This window comes from Sphaeramia orbicularis, chromosome 12 (assembly GCF_902148855.1).
Source record: "Sphaeramia orbicularis chromosome 12, fSphaOr1.1, whole genome shotgun sequence".
In the NCBI taxonomy this organism is placed as follows: Eukaryota; Metazoa; Chordata; class Actinopteri; order Kurtiformes; family Apogonidae; genus Sphaeramia; species Sphaeramia orbicularis.
The window spans coordinates 25,893,635-25,907,681 of NC_043968.1; the positions used below are offsets into that span (position 1 = coordinate 25,893,635).

A 14,047-nucleotide genomic window follows, 5' to 3' on the forward strand; every position below is an offset into this window, starting at 1 on the left:
AAGAGCCTCAGTATCATTTCTGACGATTGGAAACCGAAACTTATCTGGGCTATTATTAGGTGAGGCCTGGCCTGTAGTACCGCTGTCCTCCACTTGGGGGAGTCAAAGTGTTACATGACCTCAGAGTCCAAGCTGAAATGATGAGGACAAGGGTTTTCCAGATTATTATGCAACTATTGCATAAACTATACACACAACCCAAGTGTGTAAGGTATGTATTTATTCTGAAATTTGGTGACAGTAATCCTATAACCACTCAACACAAAAAATAATGATCCCTCCTTCTGCTTTTACAAAAAACAAAACCTCCAATCCAGAAAATGCACTTTGTTGAGAAAACGAAAAAAAAAAAAAAAAAAAAAAAAAAAAACAGAATGTAACGCGGTAATGAAAGTTGCAGTGATATAGTCCACTGTTTTTGGACTATATCTATACATATATAACTATATCCTTGTGTGTTGTAACTGTGTGTTGTATTTCATGCTGCCTCTTGGCCAGGACTCCCTTGAAAAAAAGGTTCATAATCTCAATTAGATCTTTTTTTTCTGGTTAAATAAAGGTTAAAAAAATATCCTTTTATTTTTTTTAATTACTTTTTTTTTTTTTTTTTTTTTTTTTTTTTTACAAATAGTTAGTAAGAAAACAGCAAGATATTAGTTTTCAGATAGGAGGTTTTGTCCTTCACCCCTCGAAATATGGGTTTAATTTTAAAAAATGGATGGTACAAAATGAGCCAACTGTTCAGCAATGGACTCAAATAACCAGGGACATTTACAAAATGGAAAAACTCACCGTCACTGTTAATATAAAATTAGAAGTATTTGTCAAACATTGTGAAAAATGGGAAAACTATGTGAAACAATACATGCCAAATGTTAACTTGGTTACATGAAAGGAGACTATCTGATACAAAATATATATATTTTTTTACTTTTTATTTTTATTCTGTATTATAATTGCTCATAATCTTTCTTTTTTATTGAATGTCTTAGATATGTCCATGCTGTTCTCTCTCTGGATGTTTGAAGAAATAAAAAAAAGATAATTGGTTTAATCCCTAAGAAAGTGGAACAGAGACAACCAGAAACATATTAGCCTCACTGTACCTTGTTTGATGGAGAATGTGTATTTAAATATGTACACTGTGAGGAATATGTAACAGTTTAATGTAACTGGAAGAGGTTGTGTCTCTTATGCTTCAATAAAAACGAAATAAAAAAATTAAAAAAAAAAAAGAAACATGAGTTTAATTTAACCCATAAAGATCCAGTGCTACTTTTGTGGCAGTTCCCACATACAATTTCTCTCTATTTATCACCATTTATTTCAACATTATTCTCTGTATTTTATATTTTTCACTGTTAATCATGTATTTTCCTGTATCTAATTCACTGATCATATAGATATTCATTGAAGCTCAGAGCAAATTCACAGGAAGTTATATCAAAACAGAGAAAACCGAAGAAAAAGTGACTTTTTCAGCAAAATCTATCATTAACTGAACATAAACCCAGTGTCTCCATCCACTGTCATTGATCCAACCCCATGGGTTTTACTGGTGAATCAATGTTGTAAAAAATGACAGTGTTTCCATGGTAACTACGGAGCCTCTGAATGTCCAAATGGGTCATATCTGATGACCATGAAAAGACAAAAAACTGCATTTTACACCAATTATTTACATGTATTGATAGGATTAGTGGATCAACAGATATTAAACAGTTCAGATCAGTAGACGCTTTGGGTCGGCAGTGGATGTTTGGGTCTTTATGGATTAAGACTGATTGGATTACATTGTGATGGGTAGTGAGAGCAGGGAGCAGGTGAAGGAAAACCTGGAGATGTGGAGGTATGCATTGTAAAGAAAAGGAATGAAAGTCAGCCGCAGCAAAACTAAATACATGTGTGTGAATGAAAGGTAGGGAGGGGAAACAGTGACAATGCAAAGAGTCATGCAGAGGTGAGGAAGGTGAAAGATTTGAGGGTCAACTGCTCGGAGCAACAGGGAGGTGGGACTGGGGGTGAAGAGGAGAGTGCAGGCAGGGTGGAGTGGGTGGAGGAGTGTCAGGGGTGAACTGTGACGAAAGAACACGTGCAAGAGTTAAAGAAAATGATATTTGGCTTTTTTAAATGGAATTATGCATTTTCAAACATTTCCCTGTGGTCTACATAAACTGTAAATGTTATACTTGGGTCTGAATTCTTCATTAATTCAACTCCACAGGTCCATCTTCAACCCTATTTCTGAGTAATGACACTAGAAAGGTCATTGTGAGCGCTGGCCCTTTAAATGCACATGAGCCACTTGAGGCCCTGCCCCCTCCAGGTTGTTGACCATGCACTCTGTCCCATTCAGCCGCTTCGTTAATGTTCGTTAATACAACCAATAACTGAACAATTTAGGTAATCGGCTCAAAGTTTGGACATATTTTCAGTATGGACTAAAACCGCTGCTGCTGACAAACAGTTATGTCATACTCAGAGAAATGTTCATCGGAAGTCTTGACCTTATATGAATAAATGTTGTGACGTAACTGGTTATAAAATGTAACAAATTAAGCAGGAATTGAAACAGGTTGTAGAAATCCACTTGATTTTTTGCCAAAATGAATATATAGATAGCGTTGCAGCACCTGGAGGGTTCAAATTCAATTTTTTTGAACTATTAGGGTCCAAATACACAAATAAATGAACCAAAAACTAATAAAAGTGAGTTTAACAAAATATAACCCCTTAAAAGTACAGGTGTACAGTTTATGATATGAAAGTGTGATATGAAAGTAGAGTAAAACATAACACAGCATTTTATCTAAAAATGCCACTCAAACTGCAAAAAATACTCAAATTTAGTTTCAAGATGAAATGAAAGATGACAGGACTAGTCAAATCAGTTCAAGTAGAGTAGACATACAATGTTAAAATATAACAAAATTTAAAAAAAAATAAAAATAAAAAAATAAGTAGGATTGGTGAAATGAGTTCAATCACGGTAGATAAGTAATGTTAAAGTAAAAGTAATAATAATAATAATAATAATAATAATGATAATAATAGATCCACTGGTTCTCTTGTCAATGACTGGTTTCTGTCTGCATCATCATCCTCATCTTCATCATCTCTTAGCTTCTTGAATTGCTGGTTAATTTGCAGCACATTTCCCATCAGCCTTATTGCTTCCTGTCCCCATCCCCACCCTGAAAAACAGACTAAACTTGTTGGCAGTGATTTTTCCATGCTTTTTCCTCTTTCCATCTATTACTGCCGTCACGAGAAGTTCAGACACTTTAGCTCTGACTGTGCTCATAGAAGAGGTTGTTTCTCTTTTGTGTTGTGCCATAAATGACCTGCTTAGTAAAAATGTGGCATCCTTATCAGAGCTGCTGTCATCAGTTTGTCATGTGTAAGGTTCATCAATATGAGGGGTGATGGATGATATGCACATTAAGTATAGATACATGCATATTATTCTTTTATTATTAATTTTTTTCTCAGTATTTCAGTGAGAATGAGACATGAAATAGATGGATTTTTTTTCTGTGCTAATCCTTTAGTAGTGTCCTTTCTTTGAACCTTTAACTCTGCTATGAACCTTTAAAGCAGATCACTTTAATCTATAAAGACCCAAACATCCACCAGCGACCCAAAACATCTGCTCATCTAAACTGTTTAATACCTGTTGATCCACTAATCCTATCAGTTCATGTAAATAATTGGTGTAAAATACAGTTTGTTATTTTTTCATGGTCATCATTCATTCAGACAGTCCATAGTTACCGTGGAAACACTGTCATCTTCTACAACATTGATTCGCCAGTAAAACCCATGGAATTGGATCAATGACAGTGGATAGAGATGCTTGATTTATGTTCAGATAACGATATATTTAGCAGAAGAAAAAAAAATTTTCTTCAGTTTTCTCTGTTTTGGATATAATAACCCTCAACTTTAAGGAAAACACCTGATTTTCACTTTAAAATGCAGAATTCAGAGCATAATATCAGAACAAATGTGATAAATCACTTAAGAATGGTTAAAAATACAGAAAAATTCATTTGGGAACTGCCACAAAAGCAGCATGGAGTTGGATCAATGACAGTGGATGGACACACTGGGTTTAAGTTCAGTTAATGAGAGATTTGACTGAAAAAGACACTATTTCTTCATTTTTTTCTGTTTTTATAGGATAACCTTTGACTTCACTCTGAGCTTTAATGTACATCTACCTCATCAGTCAATTAAGCATAGGAAAATAGAGGATTTTCACTGGGAAAAAAATGCAAAATTCAGAGGATAATATTATATTAAATGGTGCTAAATCATTTAAGAAAAGTTAAATAGAGAGAAAAATTCACAAAAGTCCCACTGGGTCCTTATGGGTTAATAATAGCTGGACACCAAAGCCAATATAAAGCAGGCAGTGTAACAGTAAATGCTGAATACCTCCTCTTGAACAGTCTACCATCATATAACACACCCAGCTATCCTGAATTTACAGTATAGTCTGAGCTCCTGGATTCATTTCTAGAGTCACATTATCACCAAATATTTTAATGTGTCTATGATTCTTTTGCTACTCATTATCTACTTTTATAACCTCAGACCTCTCTCTGTTGAGTGGCCCTTTCCTTTAATATTTTAAGTGTGTTAAGTGCTTTTTGGTGCATATGTAACCCATGTCTTTATTAAATTTTACTAATAATTTATGGGTCATTTTAATGACATTCCTAAAAACTATTTGGGATCCAGGCAGGAAAGAAATCCCTCTATTCCTCTATTCTAACCACTCCAACAATAATTGCAATAATAAAACTATCATATTTATGATTATTTTTTCCACTCACATTTTTTGTGCAATTAATGTGTCCATTGAGTGTCCAGCTTATGTTTCTTATGTGCTGCTGACATTTTTGCATGGTTGTTTTTGCCGTTAAATATAAGCATTGCTCTATAGACAATGAAAATAAATATTCATTTTGTTCTATTCTTCTGAATTTATTAGCATTTACAATTACGGGCTACATCATTTTTATTGAATAGCAAGTATTTTCTTATATTTAACATACTGACCATGTAATGTTTATTAAAGCTCAAGATTTTAACCCATTAAAAGTGAGTTTTTTGTCATGATGCCAAAAACAGAAAATATGAATTATTTTCACTATACTACATTCAAAGACCTAGAAGTGTTTCTATGACAGTTTCCAGGAAAATATTCCCTTTATTGAACATAAAATGAGCATTTGCCAAACTCCATGGGTTTTATTGGTGAATAAATGTTTCAGAAGATGACACTGTTTCCAAATTCACTGGAGCCTCTAAACGTCCAAAAAGAAACATCTGATGGATATGAAAAGCTGAGAAACTGCATTTTACCTGAATTACCTCAATGTATTGATAGAATTATTGGTTGTTAATGTATTGAATTTTAGATCAGTAGATAGTTTTGTGGATGTTTTGATCTTTGAGGGTTATAACAAAGATGTTTAAACGTGTTCTATCAAGACATATAAGTGGAAGAATCAGACTGACTGTCAGACTGATGTATGTAGTGGAGTTTTATAGTCATATCCATGAGCGGTTTATCACTATTTATTTGATTCTCTGCATTTTTCAGTGGTTAGCACATATTTTCTTATATTTAATTTACTGACCATGAAAATGTTCCTTAAAGATTAAGATTTTAACCATTTAAATGACAGATTTTTGTCATGATGCCACACACACACACACACACACAGAGAGAGAGAGAGAGAGAGAGAGAGAGAGAGAGAGACGAGAGAGAGAGAGAGAGAGAGAGAGAGAGAGAGAGAGAGAGAGAGAAGTATATCTGTGGCAACCAGCAGAATATAGTTAGAGATACTGTGATGGTTACAGAAATATAGTTAGAGCTTTAAACTCTGCCTTTTTCTGTCAATACCAGGTGTTTTACATAAAATATACATCCTTTAAAATATAGACCTATCCTTTACTGAATGTAAAATGAACATCCACATTGTCATTAGTCAAAGTATATGAGTTTTATTGGTGAATGAATGTTGTAGAAGATGACAGTTCCACTCTGCACATAAAAAAATACTTCCACAATATTTTTTTAAAATTGGTTTTCAAGTTTTATATTGAAAGTAAAGGAAAAAAGTAAATAATATACAAAAAAAGAGAAGATAAATCAAAACAACACAAACACCCATTCACACCAGGTAGACTTGCACCAAAAGACATTTATATATACACACTTAAATAACATACAAATACATATATTCTTATAAACATATATACATATATGGAAAAATAAAACTAAAATAAAACAGTCATAATTTGGATATGCCCCTATTTCGTCCATGTTTATTTTAATTTATACATTTTGTGATTGTAACCAGTGCGGCACAAGAGGGGGCATGGGGGGCAAATGCCCCCCCAGTCACAACCTTTGCCCCCCCAGTTGCCCCCCCCACCCAGATTTGGGCAAATCTTTGGGAAAATTCGGGCAACGAAGAAATATGAAAAATCTGTCAATGAAAGCGTACATAACACATTTTGATCCACTTATAATCCAACCAGGCAGACATGCAGGGGTTGTTTCTTGTGAATAATATAGTTCTAGGTTCATAATGATATGTGTGCCTTCAGTTCTGGAATGGATTAATACCTCCACTTGTACTGCATTCATCTGTCTTCTCCATAAGAAATGTAAAGCAAAGAATTGGCACGAGTAGCATAAGGACTCGTTTTTTATGTTTTGAACCCACCTATTAATTACAAATAGTTTTGTTAGCTGTTCAGGTCTGTTTCATCACTCAGTTTAAATTTCTGCTAGAAGATTACACCGGTCGGTATGAAAGTGCACCTAAGCCTACAGATGTTGTCAGTGATTACATACATGTGCATGTAGTGGAAGCCGTTGTATACATGCGTTTTGTTTGATTAGTTGGTTAGGCTATTAGTTTTATTTTGTTTTCAACATTTATTAACTTGCATACATCTGATGTGTTTAGAGAAATATGTGAAAGTAGATTGTACCTATTAAATAATCATGACAGAAAGTCTGAGTTGTTCATGCTGTAGTTTTGAACAAATACCTTGAATACATTAAGTATTACCTGATTTTACCTAAAATTGCCCTCTATATAAAGTGTAACGGATAGGCTATACATTATAGCGTTAATTTTTTTGTCCGCCCCCCAAACATTTTCTTTGCCCTCCAGTTGCCCCCCCCCGCCCCCCTTTTAAAATCCTGGTGCCGCCACTGACTGTAACTGTATCTGTGTTATCTATTTGTATTTTTTTTTGTTCTTTTGTGAGACACTTCTGTTGTCTGTGAAAGGCGCTCATATATAAACTTTGCTATTTTCCAGATACTATCATGTTGATATAAGGTTCCTATAGTTGTAAAACTTCCTTCAGTTTTCCTATAATTCTTCTTCTTTCTTCTTATTGTTTAATTCTTCTTATTAATATCATTATCATTTCATTGTTAGCGGTTGAAAATGTATTGAATTTGTGGATGTTTAGGTCTTCTAGTGTTATAACAAAGTGTTTTAATGTGTTGTGCTAAAACTTCTTAGTGTAAGAATCCGTCCTTTTCTGCGTTAGTGCCTGTACAGCTGTGTGTGTGCAACACGACCTGCTGCGATTTCCTGCTTCGGGTTTCCCTTTAAAAGGGGGCAAGGCTCAATGCTGGGAATTCACGTCATTTCGCCGTTTTACACACATCCAGATCAATGAGAGAGAGAGAGAGAGAGAGAGAGAGAGAGAGAGAGAGAGAGAGAGAGAAGAGAGAGAGAGAGGAGAGAGAGGAGAGAGAGAGAGAGAGAGAGAGAGAGAGAGAGAGAGGTGTCCGTCGCTCTTCAGTCTCGCTCTTCCAGGAAGGGATTATTAACCAACGCGCCGCCGACATGTGAAGGAAAACACACGCAGACAAAAGAAGTTTGGACGCCGACAGCCGCGCAATGGAGCCGGTCAGCAGCTAAAAACAGACTGGCTTCATGAAAACACAACAACTTCTCCTAGAATAACAAGGCGATCGGTCGGGTTTGCCGCTTCTGACGCTGCTGCGCCGCTTTTACCAGCAAAAAAAAAAAACAACACACACACACACACACAGCAGAGCAGATAGAAGAAGAGAACCAAGGGAAAAGTGGAAGGAGACGGAGTGAAGTTGACGGGAGATAATGTCTGAACCCTCCTCCGCTGCGACCAAGGTAAGGCGCACGGCTCAGTTTGTGCTCTTTGTTTTCCACAGCAGACACTTTCCACTTAATCCTTCATAGTATCGTCGACATAGTCCTGCAGGGATCCACCGTGTTGCATATCTCACCTCCCACAGACGGCTATGGAACACGCCGGAGCGCCGCGGTACAGGCGCGTTTGTTTTGCCAGTCATCTGTTGCTCCACGCTTTTAGTTCGCCTCCACTCCACGGCTGATGGGAAGTCGTGACTGTGGCACGCAAAACGCTCAATTCCCAAAAGTAATGAGAGCCGATGGAGCATGTTGTAACCTATTGTAGAGTTGTGTGTTTTGGAATACAGCTGTAGAATAATAAAAACACAAGTACATGACAGTCGGTGGAATGACCACAGCAGAATCCCACATTTAGGTGAGGTAGTTTATCCAACAAAAACCCAGTTGTATTCATTTTGTCAGTTTGCATGCCCCCTGATCGGACTGAGTAAACAATCTGTGCATGTGTCCTTATGTTTGGCACGTTGTAGTTAAGATAACCATTCATTAATCAGTAATGAAAGGTTTTAGGTTTTCTTAGATTAGACCGACTTTTTCTGGTAAAATCAGGCTGGTTAATTTACAGTATATTAGAATATTAGAACATGACTTTAAGAATATTAGTCCAACATCAGTGCTGATCCAGACCCCTGTCCACATCCACATGATCCCTTTGAACATTATTCCTTACAGTAGTACCATTACTTCATGGTACCTAACAAACCAGGTCCACTCACTGTTCATGCAGAGGTGGACCTTACAGACCCTGTAGACCACATTGGACCTGAGATTGGTGACTCACTGTAACTGTTGCTATCACTGTCTTGCAGTGCATGTGGAAATTACCAAACATAGTCACTTGCCTGATTAAAGGTTTAATCGTGCAAAAATAATAGATATTTGTTCTGATTTTGTTTTCATTTCTTTTGGGTTTTGGCAATGAAAATAGGACATGTGGAGATGTGACATGCTTAGATATAAAAATAACAAAAGTATCTGCATTCCTTATGAGCATTTTAATAATATTCACTCTCTTTAGGGTCACCTTGAAATAATGTAGAATGATGCACGACAAAAAGAGTAATATGATGTGTCTACTAGCTCATTACTGAGTCTGATGTCACAAGATTAGTTGCATGTTGAAGGATCATTTTGGCTCCGAGAAGTTTTCACCACAGCAGCTGATAGACAGCAGCCCACCCCCCTCTACCTTTATACCGCAGCCCAGTTATGTCACAAATCACTTTCCATCTTCTGCAGTGTCTTCATTATAAGCTTTGTCCTGTCCATGGCCCGTCACTTTTAAACAAACACCACGGTCATATTAAGAGACAGAACTGAGGCAGAATATTTTTGGATACAAGTGGATGTAAAAGTTACCCCTGATGTCAAGCGGAGGAGAAAAAGGGAGGAAATGGAAGACTGAGAGATTATTGCTCTGCTTCCACAGGAAATTCCTGGTCCATACAGTTAGTGTGCAGGTCTTAGAGTGGCTCGACTGGCTCGATCAGGCAGCAGTTGGAGGGAAAACAGCAAACTGGGCTTCATTTCCTCGAAGAAGTGAGGTAGCTTCATTTCCCTGGCTGCCCTCATTTGCAAGAAAGGAAACCAGTCAATAGAGAAATACCACAAACTGGAAAACCTTCATACCTTAACCTAGATTCAATGCACTATACAGTAGGAAAACACACTGCAAAGCATTTATGAGAAGTTGCAAGTAACAGATGTTTTCATCATTTTATATTTTCAGATATTCTAAATGTCCATGGGCAACTTGTAGATATAGGAATAATAATATGTACAAAAATATACTGATGGAAGTTTAAAAAAAAGTACGATATGTGCGGAACTCAAACTAGGTTCAAAAACTGATGAAATGTGTAACACTGTGGACTCCAAACTGTATGATGTCTTATATTTGTGCTTTGCATTATCTTCTGTTCTTCACTGCAATTTTCAAAGAAAGGGTTTTGTGGTAGCGCTCTAGTTGTACTCTGTACTAGGAGCAGCGGCCCGATGTCCCTAATCATCGAACTTAATTTTGTTTGATGTACTTTGTACTGTCAAATGACAATAAAGGCAATTCAATTCAAAATTACATTATATAAAAATTAAGAAGCTGAAACAGATTTTTTTTTCTGTCATTGGTATATAAATGACATAAACAGTGGAAAGATTCCTAAAATTCAGATAAACAAGGAAGCACTCACAGTAGACAGCTCATATTATCCAAAACATCTAACACACCCCTGACTCTTATCCGTTTTGTGGTCATTGATTATACACTCTAGTGATGCAAGTGATATTTAAGGTGTTTCAGTGGTTATTTTTGATACTTGTGTATATATATTTTTTTCATCTAATCAGCAATGAAGAGATTCATCAAGAAATCTGTTTGCTTAATTTGGAGTATTTGTGATCAAATGCTGTCGCTGCAAATATACATCTTATTGGCAATGAACACTTAATGGATTAGTGTAATGTATTGATCAAACAGTGGTTACCAGCAAAGCATGTATGAAGCAAACAAAGGAAAAAGAAATTATATTCTTATTTTATGTATTGTATATCATTGTTAACACTGGTCTACAAGTAAATACTTCCAGAATAGAAAAAGTTAAACTTGACGAAGTGTGAGTCACTAATAAAGAAAAATTAAGTCCAAAGTGCTGGTTGGTTGCAGTTTCTAAGATACAGTCTTGGGCCAAAATGTTAAATTCTGAGAATCAATGATTGAATGGGTTTTACTCCAAAGGAATTTTTGTCTCAGAGCTACCTGATCTACTTCAAAACACTGTCTGCACACACACTTTACAGGTTCTGTTTTGTGGAACATTTATAAATCTACTGGATAAATGTACAAAATCCAACATATGTTATGTGCCATCATCATATGAGCTAACCAGCACTTTTGTCATTTGTTTTCTGATTCATTCTTTCTTATTAACGTATGTAAGATTTAGCGCATTTAATGTCTGAAGCAGATGTTTTCTATGAACTTGAAGAGCAGTGTAATCGAACGGTTCTGTATATCTAACTGCAGAGTGGATAGAGCAGTTCATCAGAAGAGGACACCTGATGATTAACTGCTCCATAACATGGATCAGTTCAGTCAGATGTCAAGAAAAGCCTGTGACAGTCCAGTGCGTCTTCCACTTAGCAATGACCAGGTTAATAAACCATGCATTCATCTCTGGTTTTCCTTACACTGCATAGCAACACATGTGCTAAAGCATGTTTGGCATGTCTCCAGAGTGTGTCTTTACAACACAGCAGGCCTGTGCATCAGTTTATTAGTAGAACACACTTGTGCAGAGACCAGGGGCTAGCTGATGTTGTGGGTGCATGATGAGGTGAGGCGAGTCGGCGTGGGGCTGTTTGGGTTCAGGGCCGGTGTGTTCGGAGCTTTGTGAGCCATGCTTTGTGTCTCTGTGTCTATTCATAGCAGGAGAGGAGCTCTTTCAGTCCTTCCGCGAACCCGCTGCCAAACTCCACTTCCTCCCCCATCCATGCTCCCGCCGCGAGGCCAGCCAGTCGAATGGAGGACGAGCCTGCCAGGCTGCCTGCGCACCTGCGTGAGTCACACACACTCTCTGTCACACACACAGATGAGCACTGACTCCTACACACTGATCAGTGGGTCATTTCAACAAGACAGATTGATTTTTGTCAGAGATTTCAGCCTCTACCACTAAATGTTATTAAATGTAAATGTTTTCTGTTTAGTGGAAGTGCTAGTCTGGGAAGTCGTATTTTTATCTGGTCCCATTCAATAACTGACCTGTCAATCACGCTGTGTGGGCGGGACTGCTATATCCAGCCTTTTCTGCAGATGCAGTTTGAGTTTCAGCAGGTTGTGCTCTTAGTGTGTCACTTCTACCCTGTTCTTTCTTGCAATTCCAACGAAGCCACGCATCGCTTCCAGCCCTGTGGGAAAGAGCAACCAGACATTGAGTGTGTAGAACAGGAAATGGACATTACAGTTGCCATCATAAACATCAGAGCAAGGAGAGCAAACATGAATAAATAAAGATGCTGGGGATTATTACTTTAATAGTTAAAATCCATCACATCCAATCATGACAACAGACACTCACCATTATCACTGCATGAGTGCCAGCCTGATCATGCTGTTCCTCTCAACTGGGAGGTGTTAAAGCAGATCTGGGGTCAGACACCTGAACCTACATGTTTGCAGTGGACCAGAACTGACAGACTAACAGCATTGGAATAACACCTACACAGCAGTTAGACGTAACAGGGAGCGGAGAACACACAGGGCTGTGGATGAACTAAGGGATTGAGGAGGATCAGTTTAATGTCAACAAGATGGCGTTTCCTCTTTTAGCTTGGTTCATTTGTCCAGGTGAGAATGAGCCTGATCGCTAATTAAGCACACCAAGACGCCAAGACTTCCCATTACTTCTGGTAATTAAATTAGAGGCAGCCTTGAGTCCCTCTGAATACATCTTGCGGCTTTGTATTGTGTCTATGTGTGAACAGGGACAGAATAAAAGCAGGGACGTATTTATTGCTCTGGTTCTCATTGTCAGTCAATTTTAAACAACCTGCAAACAGTTTTTACAGCACATGAAAATTCTATAAATGTATTCCTGCCAGGAAATTAGCTAATGTGAAAATTGTTATGTGGCTAAAAATACCACCCACACCTCCCAGTTTTTTAACATGCAGATAGGTGTGGTTGTGCTGTCTGGATAAACAACTGAGCCAATCGGAGCTATGGAAAATAATGACCATCATGTCCCAATTTCAGCAATGTAAGCTCTTGATCCTGCATGGTTTGAATGCAGCTATTGTAAGTCACTTTGGACTACAAGCCCTGATAACGAAGGTAATGAGGTGGCATTTAAATGGTGACGACATAGCTGTACCAAAGCTTAAAATAATGTTAAAACATATAGCCATTGATGTGAATAAGATGGACACAGATGTAGATTTCTTGGAAAATGAACTAAATAATAACTCTTGAAGTAAAACGATGTTAACTTTTGGCCAAATTAGAAAGTTGCTCTGATAAAACATTGTATAAGCAGTAAACTCTCTCTTTATCCACAGTGTTAAATACAAAATACCCTTCTTTTCTGATGGAGCCTTCCTTGGTCCTTGATAAAATCCCCTTATGTTAGCTGCCATTAATTAAAGTAAAAATTTAGACAAATACTAGCTAACACTTAGGAAGTTTCCATGGCTTAGCCTGCTCTTGTCATATAGATGTAAAGCTGCAAAAATTAGGGTTGCCACAAGATCTTAAAAAGTCTTAAAAGTCTTTAATTATATATTTTGAAATTAGGAAACAATTCTCTCTAACTTTGCCGCCCCCAGTGAGAAATGACTCGCAGTGGTGAGAATCAAGGTGTTGGAGTAAATAAATACATTTTCCTACATTCTAGAAGTCACCAATTTTTGCCAGTATGGCCGTGAAATGGTCTTTGAAATTGGCATTAAATTCTGTCTAAAGTAGTCTTTAAAAGGACTTACAAAGTCTTAAAAGTCTTGAATTTACAAATCTACATCTAATACCTTAAAAAAGTCTTTAAAAGGTGTTAAATTTGAAATGGTAGGTCTTAAGTTATGTTGCCATAATCTTGTTGGCTGTTTGAATGTGTCCAAGCTGCAAGAAAGTAACGTTAGTTGACTCACTTCCACTCGTTCCAAACTGACAATTATATTGAAATTAGGAAACAATTATCACTGACTTTGCCGCCCCCAGTGAGAAATGACTTGCAACGGTGAGAATCAAGGCGTTGGAGTAAATAAATACATTTTCCTAAATTCTAGAAGTCACTAATTTTTGCCAGTGTGGCTGT

General features: G+C 37.1%; 1 protein-coding gene across 1 annotated transcript in view; it reads left to right on the forward strand.

Moving 5' to 3' along the window:
* Positions 1–7,827: 7,827 nt before the first annotated feature.
* etv6 (ETS variant transcription factor 6) overlaps positions 7,828–14,047 on the forward strand; it is a 30,838-nt gene continuing 24,618 nt past the window's right edge. Inside the window, 2 exon segments of the mRNA XM_030150487.1 lie at positions 7,828–8,198; positions 11,665–11,794. Coding sequence (XP_030006347.1) covers positions 8,169–8,198; positions 11,665–11,794 — 160 coding nt within the window. The 5' untranslated portion in view covers positions 7,828–8,168.